At 28.2% G+C, this 16,796-nt stretch overlaps 1 protein-coding gene across 1 annotated transcript; it reads right to left on the reverse strand.

Annotated features, from left to right (window-relative positions):
- Positions 1 to 5,320: 5,320 nt before the first annotated feature.
- Positions 5,321 to 16,372, reverse strand: LOC130961883 (probable LRR receptor-like serine/threonine-protein kinase At5g48740). Its single transcript, XM_057887919.1, has 16 exons — positions 15,957 to 16,372; positions 15,043 to 15,583; positions 13,562 to 14,016; positions 12,176 to 12,293; positions 11,842 to 11,910; positions 11,680 to 11,748; positions 11,528 to 11,596; positions 11,251 to 11,322; positions 10,782 to 10,850; positions 10,427 to 10,671; positions 9,831 to 10,036; positions 9,141 to 9,267; positions 8,980 to 9,048; positions 7,819 to 8,008; positions 6,847 to 6,979; positions 5,321 to 5,628 (listed from the first exon to the last, which is right to left on the reverse strand). Exons 1-16 carry the CDS (start codon positions 16,030 to 16,032, stop codon positions 5,407 to 5,409), a joined length of 2,730 nt encoding a protein of 909 aa, XP_057743902.1. The 5' UTR covers positions 16,033 to 16,372; the 3' UTR covers positions 5,321 to 5,406.
- Positions 16,373 to 16,796: the final 424 nt, after the last annotated feature.

Here is a 16,796-nt window from a genome sequence, read left to right on the forward strand (position 1 = left end):
GTTTCAAAAGCAATTACATAAAAATAGTGAATTCAATAAAAGCAAGTCATAAGTAATTGAAAAGGTAATATGATTCAAAAGAGTTAAGGTTTCAGAGATATTGAGATTTCTGAAAAAATGTTTTTCATTTTTCATCTTGATCAAGCAATGATGTATCTATGGCAAATCCTTAGTAATCAAACTCTAATTTATAGGTAATTCAATTTCTCTAATCCTAATAAATTATCAATTCCTTTATTAATTGATTGACATAAGAGGTTAAGTACTTTCACTGATGATTCAAAAATCATACAATTCTCAATAACCAAACTTGGTTGATTCAATGTCACTTATCAAATTCAAGGCCAAAACCTAAGAACTATGAGAAGAAGTTTTCAAGCTAAATTCAATTAAATAACTTTTTTAAGATATTAAAAGAATTCAAATCATATTAGAATTGCTTTTTAACACATTCAAATTCTTTTGATGAAGAACGAAAACTTTTTTTTAAGAAAACATCAATGCATTAATCAAGATAGAGAAGCTATAATATTAATCTATAGGAATCAACAAAGCTCCAAATCTTAACCAATGAGATTAGTAACTCGTGCTCCAAAAGAAAACCAAAAAAGTTGGGTCATGTGTACGCATGAGAGATGCATATGCATAATTGGACAAAATTTCTCATTAGTGTGTATGCATGGGGATGCATACGCATGATCTATAAAACTTTTAAGGCATGTGCGTACGCATGGAGATATGTACGCATGATTCAGCAAACTTTTAAGCCTTGTGCGTACGCATGGCAGATGCGTACGCATGACTGCCCCTTCAAATGCGTGCCAAAATGATATGCCCCTTCATCTTGGTATGTTACACGCCATGCAGAGACGGACTCAAGGGGAGCAAGTAGTGGCCTTAACCTCCAATAAATTTTAAACTCATATACTATTATAATAGATGCATTATATATAGTAAAATTTAATAACATAATAATAGTAAAAAGAGTTGGAATTCTTTATCCATTAGGGTTCAAATTTTCTACATGTATTTATATTATTTGTATTTTTTTATTTAATTTAGAGTTATTTTTATATTTCTTTTCTTAAAATTAATTTGAACATCTATAATCATATAAAAAATATTTTAATATTATTTATAATAATATTATTTTTTTCTAATTTTATTTAGTTATTTTTTAGTTATTTTTTTATTAATTTTTATCCCTATTATTATATAAAAATACTTTAATATATTTTAAATTTACGTAACAAAATTGTTAGTGTAATTAATTTATATTATTTTATGTCATATTTTTTTTAAAGATATAAAATATAAAAATATAATTTACTGTCACATAAATACTTAATAAAATAAATTAATTAACAAAATATTTAAAAATAGATAATTTTATATTTTATTAGATATAAAATCATAAAAAAATTATAAAGATTGAGATAATTCTTTTATTTAACAAATATTTATTAATTTTTAAATTAAAAAATTAATTATAATTATATCTATTATCAAATATATGACATTATATTTAATTATGCAAGATTTTAACTTTCGACTCCTCCACTCTTAGATTCTTTGATCCGTCCCAGACGTCATGGTTCTTGGCCTCTTGGAGCACGATTTTTGGGCATGTGACACGCCCTGACTTTGGCGTATTGCATGCCCACTTTTATATGCATACACCATAAATTATTATATATCGTTGGAATGTTCTAGATGTTAGCTTTCTAACGCCACTAAAAGCACTTTATCTGGACCTCCATAACTCAAGTTATGTTCGTTGGAGTAGGAAGAGGTCAAGGTTGTACACCCACTTTGTGCACAAAATTACCCCCTAGACTTTTGGCCTAGTGTACCATGCCCTCATGTTGGCGTGTGGCATGCCAATGCTTTGTTTTGGCTGCCTGGGCGTGTGGCACGCCCTCCTTTTTGGCGTGTTGCATGCCCTCTCCTCTGCTTTCTTATATGGGCGTGTTGCACGTCCTCCTTTCTAGCGTGTTGCACGCCAGTTTTCTCTCTTTTGAAGGATGCCTTTTTGGTTGCTTTTTTTTTACTTATGCTTTACTTTTCTTTTGCTATCATTCTCCTATAACTAATAAGAAATCAAAGCACTCAAAGTATTAATAGAATAACCTTAAAACAAGTAAAAAGTCATCAATTTTCTCTAAGATAACACCAAAAAAAATACTTAAGACGCTCATGCATCAGTGGTCCCAACCTCTTGAGTCTTTCTCTCCGGCCAATCCAAGCCTGAATCAATTCCTCACTAATCCAAGTTTTAATAAACTATATTCAATCTAATTTCATTCAAATTACACAATGTTCATACTAGGGTTTCACACCAATTAGAAAAAAATAGAGGAAAAAAGTTTTTTTATCTTATTCTACATGAACATGTGTTAAAATTTCTACTAGAATTTGAGCTTGAACTTTCTCTAAAGTATCAAAACCAAAATTTTCAATACCACACACCTCCAAAATTCAAAAATAGTAAAAAATAGAGAAAAATTTTTGTGATTACTCACTGCAAAAGAGGTATAAAAATGTGTAGAGGAAGATGAGAGGAATGTGTAACTACAAACAGATCGTCAATCTGAGCTCCAGTTTGTGAGAAAAGTGAATTTCAAGGTATTAATGATTAATTCTTTAGAGTTTTCCTTCTCTTCCTCTCCTCACTATCGAGCACTCTCTCGTTCTCTCATTTTGCTAAATGTATATGAAAAGAGGATGGAGTCATGTTTCTTGACTCTATAAATGATGAATGTTTTTGTTTTTTTGCCTATTGATCCTATCTAAGACCAAAATTATAAGGATATATATTTCAGTTTGTATTCTAAATATTTTTCTGGTCAATTTTATATTTTTATTTCTCCCATACGCAATACTAAATAGACTTAAGCGTGTATAGTTAATTATAATGCTAGTATGCATTTTTTTAAATAATTATATTTTCGTAACTCAAATAATTTTTTGAGCTCAAATTTTATCTATAAATTTTTAAATTATGAAATTTAAATTTTCAATTCAGACTAAACACCCATAACTAATTTTTTTAAATATATAATTAACTAATAAATTTTTTGAATCTTACAAATGTGATGAGATAAAAGTTAATGGTGCTAATTCTTAAATTCCTTGCACTTTAAAAACTTTGACCCAAGTATTTTTTTATGAAATTTTTTTTCTGCCTTTTAAGAAAAATGGTATTGTATTTTCTCTTAGTGTGTGAAAAAGAGATAAAAAAAAACTAAGGAGAAGGAAAAGGAATAAAAATACGATTAATAATTTTTTTTTGTGATAAGATAAGAATTTTTATGAATAAAAATTAGAGATAAAAAATTTTGTATAAATTATAAAACAACTCTTTCATCTAAGATTTTTTTGTTTAACCCTTAAATTTACTAACTCCGTAATTGACTAATGAACTTAAATTGGATAAATAAAAGTTTAATTACTCTATAGGTTCTTAAAGTTTTACTGAATTTTCAATTAGGTCTCTATACTTTTGTTCTTTTCAATTAGATTCTTAAATTATTTAATTTTTTTAATCAAGTTCCTACCGTCAAAAAAAAAATTTAGATAACAGAATATTTTATTAAAAAAAGAATATTCTAAAATTAAAAATAAAAAATCCTAATTTAAAAACCTCAATAATTTTTAAATTTTAAAAATGCCTTTAACATTTTTTAATTTAGAAACCCCATCCCCTACTTCTGATCCCCTTCTCACCTCCTACTCTCTCATCCCCTTCGCAGATCGATTTGATTAAAACCAACGGAAAAAAATTTTATGAAAAATGTGTGCAATTGTTGTGAGTTCACTCACTCACTCGTTCTTTCTCTCTCTGACTTTATCATTCGGCTACCAACCTTCGACGCCGCCGATCCATCGAATCCATCGGAGACTGAGAGAGAGACACACACAGAGAGAGAAAGAGAGAGAGAACTGATCCCTTCTGTGTATGGCTTCAAAAGATGTGAAGAGCGGTGAATCTGCGGTCACAAAGATCGTTACTCTGGCCGAGGAAGCTAAGCTCGCTAGTCGTGAAGGCGTCGTCACTGCCGCCGCTGCTCCTTCCTACGCCTTCACCACCATATGCAAGTCCCTTCTCGCTAGTGGAGTCGCCGAAGAAGTGTCAGTTCCGTTTCTCACCTCTTTTTTTATTTAATTTTTTAATTTTAAAATTGATTGAATATAATAAATTAATGATAATATCTTGTTGGGGCACCTGATGAACTCAAGTCTGCTCTTTCAGAATTCTTCTCGACTTGAAAATCGGCCGTTATCAATGTTATTGTTGATCCTTATGCTAGTTCAGAGAGTAGGAGGCTGCAATAACACAAATTACATAGCCTTATGGTTTTCTATGATTTTTGTTTTTAGATTTCAAATTTCAACAACACAAATTACATAGCCTTGTGATTTTTTAAAGTGTACCATGATATGATAAAGACACAAACTATATTCTATGAATCCACACAAACGTAAAATGTTACATGATCATAATAAATACTTGAATGATGGAAACTGAATTTTATATATACTTATTACTACTATTTCTGTTTCATTTTATCCATTCTTTTTTTGTTTGTCTTTAAGATAAGGTATTTTGGAAGTAAAAAAAAACAGAGAGAAAGTATTTTTGGTATAATTTGTATATAATAAATAAGTAAAAAAATGATAGTGACAAAATAAAGGGATTATAGAAATATCTTTCATTGAATATTTATAGTTTTATTGAATTTTCAATTAAATCCCTATACTTTTTTTCTTTTCAGTTTGGTCTCTAAAAGTATACAAGTAATTTTACAATTTACTAATATTTTTTTGACGTTCAACGTTAATAGCGACTAAATTAAAAAAAATTAATGTATAGGAACTTAATTAAAAAAAAGTATAGAGATCTAATTAAAAATTTGATAAAATTATAGAGACCTCTAAAGTAATTAAACCATAAATAAATACCTAATTGTTCTCGAAAGATATTTTTTTCACAATTTTTTTTACCTTGAGATACTTACGTCTTTTATCGTGGCCTCTATCTTTTAGGACTTTAGGTGCATATTCTAGATTATGGATCTCAATTGTATTTAAAGTATGATCCTCATTCAAATTGGTTACATTATTGTCACTTTTAGACCCAATGATTTATTTCTCAGAAATAAATAATCCAAACAAACTATCTACAATAGATTAATTTTTAGCCTATTAAATTAAGAGATGTTGTAAAAAACCGAAAAAAATAATAATAATTCAAACTTTATCAAGTATTAGCTGTTGGACTAAATAAATTGCTTTGCTGATCATAACATTTAACGTGACATTTACAACAACAAAAAAGTACAAATCATATAATTAAATTATATATTAGTTCTCTTCTATTATTTCTTTATCTGCATTAGGTGTAAATCAATTGTTGTTTTGACAAGATTCTTCAAGGAATCTGAGTTGAATAGTATAGGCCTCCTTTAGTTCTGCTAATACTTGTCCAATGCATGGTCTCTGTGAAGCATCCCTCTCCACTGATTTTACAGCAATCAAAGATGCTTTTTTCATGCTTAAAGGATCAAAAGTTCCTCTTATGTCTTCATCCACAATCTCATATGCACCTGCCTGTAAGTAAGGCTTGGCCTGCAATTGGTAGTTATTACAAAGGGAACAAAAAATGTGAAATTATCTTAGTATTTTACATCATCGTTACACAGACAAAACTTTTAACTTCAATTTGTGAAGAATATATAGGAAAGAAAAAGAATACAACATGGATAGTTTCATACTTATATTGCTTAGAATTGTTCTCATGCTACATGATTAAATTGTTATTTGTTTTACATTAGGAGTGTTTAAATCTAAACCGATGCAAATTAAATTATTCATTTAATTTAAATCAAACTAAAAACCGATTAAAACCGTATTAATTTGGATTTGATTAGATTCTATTTTTTGCAAACTATATGAATCGGATCGGATTGAATTTTTGATCTACTTCTCAAAACCAATGCAATTCAATTCAAACTGCACAATGTGCTATAATATTACTTTTTTATTATTATATTTATAAATTTACTTATAATATATTTAATTTGTTATATATTTATATTATTCATGTATTATTATTATTTAATAAATATTTTATGTTCAAAGTGAGATTTATTTATTTATTTTAACTAATCTAGCTATAATTTTATTTTTATCTTATGTTATTATTGATTTTTTAAGATATTATTGTTAAAACTTGTTATGTCATTGTGATATTAAAACTTGTTATACATATTTAACTTTTTTAATTTAAAAAATTACAAACTCAATTCAATCCAAACTATTTGAAATTGGATCGAACCTTTTTAAAAAAATTCATTCAATCCAAATCATACAACAAGTAAAATTAGAATTTGCATGAATTTTTGGCTTAAAATCGATATAAATTGTACCGCAAATATCCCTATTTTACGTTTAACTAGTTCTATCTAGCTCGGTTGAAATTACCTTTAGAGGACTTGTGGTTAAAAGAATGGTTTCACATTCTTCAAAATTTTTACACTAAAATCTTTACATCAGAATGATTTTACAATGTAAGATTTCTAGAAATTTAAAAACTTTATATTTTTTGTCCTTATTATTTATAATTTTTTCAAAAATATCTGTCATTTTAATTTTATTCAATTTTGTTATTAACATTTTCGATTTATATTAAAATTATCTCATAACGTGAACTCCATCTAAAATGTTAAAGGACAAAATTTTCAAAATCACAAATATTAAAAAGAAAAATACTTTACCTATTTGAAAAGTTTAACAATAAATAAGCTGCTATAGAAACAATAAAAGGAAGTAAGGAAAATAAGTTACCCATAAGACCAAATTGAATGAGTCAGGGGTCCCTGAGTGACTCAATGGCTCTCTTCCACAAATAAGTTCTAAAAGAACCACTCCAAAACTGTATACATCACTTCTCTCAGTCAACTGCTGAGTGGAATAGTACCTGGTTCATGAAATTAATTTACATAAACAAACAATGAAATAAAGTATTCTCAACATTTACCAAACTCTTCAATTTTATTCCAAAAGTTTAAATTCTTTCAACCTTTGTTGGCTATAGGGATAGCTTTGACAATATTTGAAAGGAAAAGTATAGGTAAACAATGAAAATACTAAACAATGTGAACAATAAAGGTATTAGATATTTATTTTATTAAGTGTGTAGATAGTTATTCTAATATTAAAATTTAAGTGTATAATTTAGAAGTGTAGTGTATTTTTATTTGATTGATGATTTATGTTGTTCAAAAAAAATCATTAGTTACCTAGCATTGTCTTATTTAAAATTCATAAGCAAAAAATTGAGATCATTTAAGAATGTTGAGGTAAAGTAAAATTGAAAATATGGGAAATATTAAAAGTAAAAAATATAATAATAATAAGAGTAAAGTATATATACTTTTTGTTTTTGAAATTTGGCAAAAGTTTCAAAAATATCCCTAAGTTTTATTTTGTATTAATTTTGTCCCAAAAGTTTTCGATTTGCATCAAATATATTATCGACAGCTAAATTTCAAAAAATTTAAGACCAATCTGACAATAATGCATGAAAATTATGTTTGATTTGCTTTTGGTGAGGGTTATTCTTCTGAAATTGTTGTTGAATTGGTTTTAAATTTTTTGAAAAATTAGTCGTCAAGGGTATATTTTATGCAAATCGAAAACTTCCAAAACAAAATTAAAACAAAATAAAATTTAAGGATATTTGAAACAAAAAATATATTTTACCCTAATAATAATAAAGAAAGCAATATTAACTTGTTAATTATAGTAATAACATACTCTGGATCAAGATAACCAGCAGTTCCTTTAACAAGAGTGGTGACATGAGTTGCATCAGCATGGATGACTTGCTTAGAAAGGCCTAAGTCACAGACCTTGGCATTCATGTCCATGTCCAAGAGGATGTTGCTGCACTTTATGTCACGGTGAATGATTCGCGGTTCGCTTCCGTTGTGCAAATAATCCAATCCTTAACATTAATTCAAAAATTAGCTTTAGGAATATGCTAATTTTGTTATTGAACATTTTGATGTCATTTAACATTTGATTCATATCATTTACTTGGTCGGCTAAAATTTCTAAGAATAATATTTTAAATCAATTCCTAAAAATTTTTAGCAAGACAATTTAATTTTCAACAAGTTTTATATACTAAATCAGTCTTTAAATTTTTATTTTATTAGACAAATCAATCTTTAGTCAAATTTTAATAAAAAGTTAGACAAATTAATTTTATCATTATTTAATAAAAAAATAACAATTTTTAAAAATTCTTAAAATTCTCAAATAAATCTCTCTATACAGAAAAAGTTAATACTCAATTTGGTTTCTAAATTTATACATTAGTTTCAATTTAGTCTTTAAAATTTCAATTGTCTCTATTTAATTTGAAAACTTTACAAATTAGTCTTTAAAATAACTTCCGACATACAAACCTTAATAGAGCGCTGACATGGACAATCAGATGTCACCCTGAATCTGTAAAATGACGCCGTTTTGGTTTTAGCGCTCAAATAGTCCAAAAATGAGCCGTACCACTTACTTTAGGAGAAAATTTTTAATAAATACCACTTACCGTATTTTTGGGTTATTTGAGTGCCAAAACAAAAATAATGTCGTTTTACAGAATTCAGTGTGGCATTCGACTATCTATGTCAACGTTCCATTAGTGTCTGTCAAAAATTGTTTTAGGGACTAACGTAAATTGCGTTCGCAAAGTTTAGGGACTAAATAAAAGCAATTGAAACTTTAGGGACTAAATTGAAACTTGCGTGTAAGTTAAGAGACCAAATTCAATATTATCTTTGTAAAAAATTTAAGAGACTGATTCTGTGAATAAAATTTATTAAGGAGTAAAATATCCAAACCAAATATTTCTTAAGAAATTACTCAATATAATTTCAAATTGTTACTGTTCAAATCTTATTCCAACTGTTGTACCTTTTGCTGCATCAACAGCAATTTTCAACCTCCGAACCCAGCTTAGAGAAGTTTTTTTACTCTTTGTACCTAATGGGAAAAGAAAAAAAAAATAACAAAAGAAAAATGATGATGATGATTGAATTGTTGGGATTATGAAGCTGTATTGAAGAATTTAGTACCATATAGGTGATCAACAAGGGATCCACCAGGCAAGTACTCATAAACTAATATTTGATGCTTTGATTCATTGCAAAATCCTTCCAACGTCACAAGATTCTGATGCCGTATGCTTGACAAAATATTAACCTGAATTATATAAAAAACAATGTTTTATGAATTATATAAACATGGGACATTTTGTATTACAGGACAAAATTTCATTGGATCATCAATTTGGCTTGACGCATTTACTTACTTACATGTCACCTTCTTATTTGTGACATACAAATAATAGTATCAACATAAATGGAGTCCAATTATTTATAATTGGATCCAATGGTTAAACAGAATAATCCTTTGATTTTGACTATTACATAAAATTCTTGTATAGAAAGTAGTTTAATGTCTCATACTTAGAACAACTTCAATAAAATGTTTAGAATTTTAAATTTGACATAAAAAGTTAATTATTTTCAAATTTCACTTTACATTAAATATGATTAACGAAATAAGACCTATCTCAGTATAAAGAGAGAGTTTTCCTTTGATGGAAAACTAATTATTTATCATTTTATATAAAGTTTAAATTGAATTAAAACAAAATATTTAAATAACAAATCTTATATCAGTATTTATGATATATAGTCTAACAAATACTAATATAATATTTTATAGGATCCAAAATTGTTAATTAAATTCAGTAATTTAACCTCATTGACAAAAGAATCAGCCCCCAGTTGGGATTTGTCAGAGCGAACTTTGACGGCTACTAATTTTCCATCTAGAAGCTTTCCAAGGTAAACAGGTCCAAAACTTCCCCTTCCTATAATTTCTTTGAAATTTCTTGTTGCTAATTTAATCTCTTTGTAGGAAAACACTCTTGCTGCACCCCAGTTCCTCATATCCTTATCAGACCCTAAAATACATAAAAATTTAAATATTTCACATTATGCCGCACCCTTACAAATACGAATATCTAATATGAATACGATCCAAAATACAAATATAACAAAATATATTAATCAAAAAGTATATTTATATATTAATCAGGGACGGATTTATGTGGAATAGTATAGAGGGGAAGTACCCCACTGGATTTTAAAAAATTCTTTAGTACTCGAATATACAACAATATTATTTATTTGCCTTCACTATGCTATTAAATTTGTCCCATTATATTAAATTATTTTATTGTGATGTTATATACATTTTGTTTTTACTGTCAAGATTTTTTAGATTGATGACTGCTACCAATGCATTAAAACTAGAGTGTAAATATATTTGCATGATGTAAAAGAATGCATACTTGATGTGTGTGAGGCTACTTCATGTTGCATTTTAGTCTTATATAAGAAAAGTGAAATGCTTAGTAATAGAAAGGCTAGTGTAACTCCTCCAACTACTGCTCCTAGAATGATTGCTAGGTGATGTTTATGCACATTGTGCTGATTTTCAGGAACTGTAGTGACTTGAGGTGTCTCATTTGTAGAATTGGATGAAGCATCATCACATGTGGTTGTGGAAAATGTTAGGCACAAGTTCCCTGATGCTCTGCAGAAACAAACAAAACAAAAGGGAAAGAAAACAGATTTAGGTTTGTTGTTTTGACAACATTTTGTGTTTTAAGGAGAAAACTGCATTAACATTAATAAATTACGTACCTGATCTCTAAAGTAGGCTTGTTCAATGTCTGTGGTAATGGACCTTCTAGTCTATTATTTTCTAAATTCCTGCAGAAACAGAGAAAAGAAAGAAAATGCCAAAAGGGGGAAAAATTAAACAATAATAATAAACCTAAATCTTATTCCTAATTAAAATTTTGGGGGAACAAAATAGTCCTTCAAGATTTAAAAGTGGCAATTCTGCTTCTCGCCAAACAAATTTTTTTTTCTTACCATTCACTTAATAAATAAGTTGTCCTTAAAAAGAACCGAGATATTAATAAAGAACTAATTCACTACTATTTTTTGAATAATAAAAGATGAACTAGTTATTTTAAATATTAAGGAAAATTTTGTAGTCCTTATATTTTGTTGGAGATTGGTAGATTCTCTAACATAAATGAAGAGAATTGAAACAAAGGATTCATATTTTAGTTTTTGAGACTTTTTTTTATTATTGCTCACTTACAATAAGTGGAGATCCTCTAACTCTCCCAAGCTTTCCGGCACTGTTCCTTTTAGACTATTGTTCTGCAAGTCTCTTTAACATAATGAAAAGAAATAATGTAAACAAAGGCCAAGAATTGTGGCAACATTGTAATTCTGCTTCATTTTAATGCATTCTAAAGTGCAAACTCATAAATCAATGCAACTAAATTCACATATCAATGGTTAATCAAGTTCAATCAATTTTCGTTTCAATTAAAATAATTTCTAACTTTTAGGGAATTGGGAATGTAACTTACAGTACTCTAAGGTTAATTAAGTTCTCCAGCTCTGCACCAAAGGATGTTAGTTGATTGAAACTCAAGTTCCTGAAAATTTTTAGCTGTAATTAGTCATTACCAATTTTTTTTTAATATAATCAAATATCAAGTTCCTGATTTTGAGGCATTACAGTATCTGAAGACGTTGCAAGCTACCCAAATTTTGTATTTCACCAGAAAGAGATGAGTTGTGCAAATCCCTGATGAACAGTGAAAGCCAATTATGATTATGAGAAATTGAGTGTGAGAAAAACATAAATATAATCTACAGTTTTAGTTGAAAGAAAAATTACAATGTTTTAAGGTCTAACAAGTCACCAAATGTAGGACCAATTGATCTCAAATTTATGTTTGAAAGATCCCTGATAAAATAAAGTCACAATTAGATCACCAATGAAATAAATAAAAGTAAATACTCTTCGGTCACTAAAATACTAGAGAATTACAATTTTGATATTAATCTATATGTGGAAAGACCATATAGAAATTAACTATGCTACTTAATACACTAAAAATCAAAACTATTAGAAATTTTATTAGAACTCAAACTATAAATCGCAAATTTTACCGAATCTTGATCCTTTATAAATAAAAAGAAGAAAAAAAGCATGGTTTGAATTCACAGACAATGATGTAACAAGGTTTCCTTGGCAATTAACGTTTTCCCAAGGAGAGGGAGAGCATGGATCATCTTGCCATCCAAGATCCAATCCAGTGGACTGCTGAATAACCTGCATTGCTGAAACTGGAATACAAATTTATCCCAGAAATGAAAGGTAATTTGCAATTTACCCCTTAACTTTGGTTTATGCACAATTTACCCTCTAAATTTTTCAAAACGTGCAATTTAACTTCGTAATCCTAACATTACAACATGGTGAAAAAAATTAAAAAATAAAAAATTACTAAACGCTCTTCCAAAATTTTTCTCTCACGAGGTGTTTTATTAATAAATTTAATGAGTTTAATTTAGTCACCAAAAAAATGAGTTTAATTTGTTATATGGTAAAACATTTTACATAATCAATGATGACATTCATTTTTATAAATAACTATTTATGTGATAAATATAAAAAATAATTATTTTTGTCAAAATATATAATTAAATATATATGTAAAATTACTTTACACTAATAATACATTAAAATTAAATTTTAAATTTAATTCTTAATAAAAGAATAATTTGGGACGAAAATTTACTCTAATCCCCTGCAGGACGGGAGCCCCCTTTTTTCCCTCCACTATTTAGGATCTCTTTGGAAAGTTTTAAAAGTAATTTTTTTTAGCTTTTGACTTCTGAAAAGTAGTAGTATTAATGTTAAGTGTAATTTTTAAAATCACTATTTAGGAATTTATAGAAAAGTTAAAAAAATGACTTCTCTCATAATACTACTATTTTTTATCACATTTCTATAAAATAAGTACTTTTAGCATTAAAAATTCAAATACAAAATAATTTATTTATAAGCTACTTTTAATATAATAATTTATTGTTTAAGCTAATTTTTCAAAAGTAATTTAATTAAGTTATTTATCCAAACTAAACCTTACTAACAACAAAAATCAAATTGAACGTTTTAAGAGTTTAGAGGGTAAATTACACAGTAGCCAAAGTTCCCGAGGCTAAATTGCAATTTTCCCGGAAAATGAACGTTAACATCAAACTATACTTAATGGAAAATATATATATTCAAATAGGTCCAAAATTTTTGGCATAAGAGTTAAGACGTGTTTGTTCTAAAAAAAAAATTATCATGCTAAAGTCTTTACTTTATAAAAGTAAGACATATAGATTCTTACTTTAATTAGACTCGTTATTTTTTACTTTGATAAATAAATATTTAAAAGTATAATAAGAAAGAACTATGTCTTATTTTTAAACCTTTATAAAATTTAAAAATCTAAACGTAATAAAAAAATTTTGGAAACAAAAACTTAAAATATAAAATTTTTTAAGGACCTATTTGTATATTTACTGAAAAAAGATATATGAAAATGAATTGGGTGGTAAACCTGTGGTTGAGGAGGCTTCAGATGGAATATGAAGCATCTTGTAAACTTCAAATGCATTGATGAGAGGGTAAAAGGTGTTGTTCTTCAGTGTAATAGTCAATCTTGTGATCCGCTTTCGCGTAAAATATAAAGCACTGATCTCTGATCTAATGATTGTATAGTTTGGTTTTACAAGATCTCCATTTATGAATACATCAAATGATGGAAACAGAGGAAGAATTCCAGCAAAGTAAAGGATGATGTAGTAGTCTCCCAATTCTTCGTCCAGAGGCAGGTTATACGTCAGCGTGTTCCTTCGCGCCAAAACTCGGCCGGTTTGAAGAACAGTTACTGGTGGTTGTTCCATAACATTACTTGGATTGAATCCAAGTTGAATGCTGAATCCAGTTGTAGCATGAAAGGGTGTGAATCTTGTATCAGAATCCCATATTCTGTCAAATGGATCCAAAGGATACCTGTATTTTAAAATGCTAAAAACTCTTCATACCTTCATTAACCAACAAAACTGTTAATTATTTTGTTAGAAAAAAATATAGTAGTTAATTAGAATATATTCTCTCTCAATTCTCCCATTTGTATGACTTAGGGGTATATAAGGGTTTGGTAAAATCGCGTTCGCCTTAATTTAGATTTGGTGTTAAATATACATCAAGTCTGTTTTTTATATCATATTCGGATAAAAATTGGGTCCTTAAAATTTTAACAATAATTTATAAAAAAAAATTATTTATAATACACTTATTTATAAAGAAAAATTTTGTTACCAAAAAGTTGATATTCATATTTAAACTTGAATTTATCTATAAATTCTAATTTGATGTTTTTTTTATCTATTTTCTAATTCAACAAGTGTGATTAAAAATAAAATAATAAACTCATAATTAATATAACATAATATTGAAATTAGTTTAAAACATATATATATTTTTTAGTTTTCTTAAGGTGCACATGGATTGGGTTCATCTTAATCTAGATCCGAACCTAAATAATGACCGGTCTATTTGTAAGACCCTTACCCGAATCTGGACTCAATAAAATCACACTAAAATGTTCAAATTCGGAGCGAGTCTTTGAACTAGGTCAGACCATGTACATCCTATATGACTATTCACATCCTAGTTTTATACCATTAATATATTCTAATTAAATCAATGAAATATCAAAAGATAATGTTTAGACAGTATTGATTGTCTGTCTAAAATTTTCTTACCATTAGTACATAAAAATTAAATTATTAATTTAAGATATTGATTTAGTTTGATATAAGTTGTTAATAAGATAAGATTTAATTTGACTCCTGACTTTAAAGTATGCTCAATTTTTTCTTGAATTTTAATAACTACAAAATCACGTTGGTCTTTTTCAATTTGATCCATTATATTTTTGACATAAGGTATAACTTGTTTTATGTTGTAGTACCAAATACTTATGAGTCATGGATCTTAACAGATATCAAAGAAGAAGAATGTTATGATCCTTACCGGATAGAATGGCCGGTGTAGCCGCAATCGATCCGGTAGCTCTTCCTTAGCAACTTATTTGGAAAGTCAGCCATAGCATTCATGTAGGCGGCTCGTGGAAGCGGCCGGATTTCAAGCGAAGAAATTACCGGCGAACCACCATCTGAAACCGCAATCAAACAGAGTGGCAGAGTGTCCTTATTAACCATCCATAAGAACTCTTCAGTCCATGGATCATGCTCAGAAAGATTAACAGTGGCAGCAATTGAAGTCCCAAGAGAAACAGAGAATGTAGGAGGCACTGCAAGTCCATCATAATTCTTGTACACGAAATTTGCTCTAACAAGAACCAAATTAGTTGCATTGTTCATTGGTATTCTGTAACATTTTCGCCGTCTTGAATTCGAGAAGAATCGTGCCGAGACATTTGTTGAGACTGAACCATCAGTGTAAGTAATGGTTGTAGTCTTGCCTGTGGTTATGTAATTTGTGTCTGGAACCCATGAAATGTTATTTGAATCAATGAAACTTTTTCTTCCACCACAAGAAAGACTCAAGAAACCTGTCCCCAGGAAATTCTATTAGAAAACTTTTATGATGGAATTCAAATAATGAAAAATTTTAAACTCAATGTAAATTATATAATTTCTTATTTTGATTAATCACAAAATGTAATGAAAATTGTGTTTTTTTTCTTTAGCACCACCATGACTTGCAAATTAAAAATTGTAACAACAACTCATGCATGTTCCAGTTTAGATAATGCAGCAATTTTTTTTAAGAGAAACCATATTAAATCAGGTTCAAGACCTCTATTTTGTGAACTGAATGATCTCAAAATCTTAAGTATTTTAACTAAGAAAAAATGGCTAAAGAAATAGCTAGATAAAAATAAAAGAAATTTCATTATTTTATGGATATAAGTATAGACATACCATCTTGTTCACAGAAAGTGACAAACCAGAAGCTATAAAAAAGAAAGAAGCAAGCCCATGCATCCCTCAGTTCCATGAACACTGACTCCAACTCTCAATTTTCTCAACCATAGAATGGAAGAGCATAAATTAAAGGAAATGCTTTAAAAAGTAAAATAGTGTCACATTTCATAATTATGATCATTTGTCGTTGTAAAATGAAGAATGATGAAAGTGTATTGAAGACATAGGTAAAGGCTTGAAGGAAGGGAAAAGTTTCACACAAAGTGGCAATTTAGAAAATGGGGTGCAAGTTTGGTAGGTAGAAGAAATTATTAATGATGATTGAAAAACTATGTTGAAGCATAATAATTAAAGGAGAAAATTTGAGTGATGTATGCAGGGATGTTATGATTAAAGATTTGCTGAGTCATTGAAATTTGGCAACTGGTTAGTGGATTGCCGGTTATTGTATACTTTTATTTTTTCTCAATGTTTAACAATATGCTATGTTTAGCTAATTTCTGATTTAATTTTGAGTAACTAAATTGATGTATTAAATCTTGAGAAGTTATTTTGAACATTAATCAATTTTAAAACTTTTATTTTTGGATAAACATGTTCAAAAAATAAAAGAGTATTTTAAAGTCTATTATTACCTAATAACAAGTAACTCTCCCAATTTTCTAAAGTGGTGTTAGTGGCTATTATACCATGCTTTGAATGAAAGCTATGAGATTGTGTATGTGTACTTGTTTGATAGAAAGAATAATATTCATGGACAGTAGGATGCTTAAAGGAGATGAGCATCAAACTAGTCATAACGGATAGTTGATTTTTGGCTTTGCTTTCAACTTAGAA

This window comes from Arachis stenosperma, chromosome 2, assembly GCF_014773155.1.
Source record: "Arachis stenosperma cultivar V10309 chromosome 2, arast.V10309.gnm1.PFL2, whole genome shotgun sequence".
NCBI lineage: Eukaryota > Viridiplantae > Streptophyta > Magnoliopsida > Fabales > Fabaceae > Arachis > Arachis stenosperma.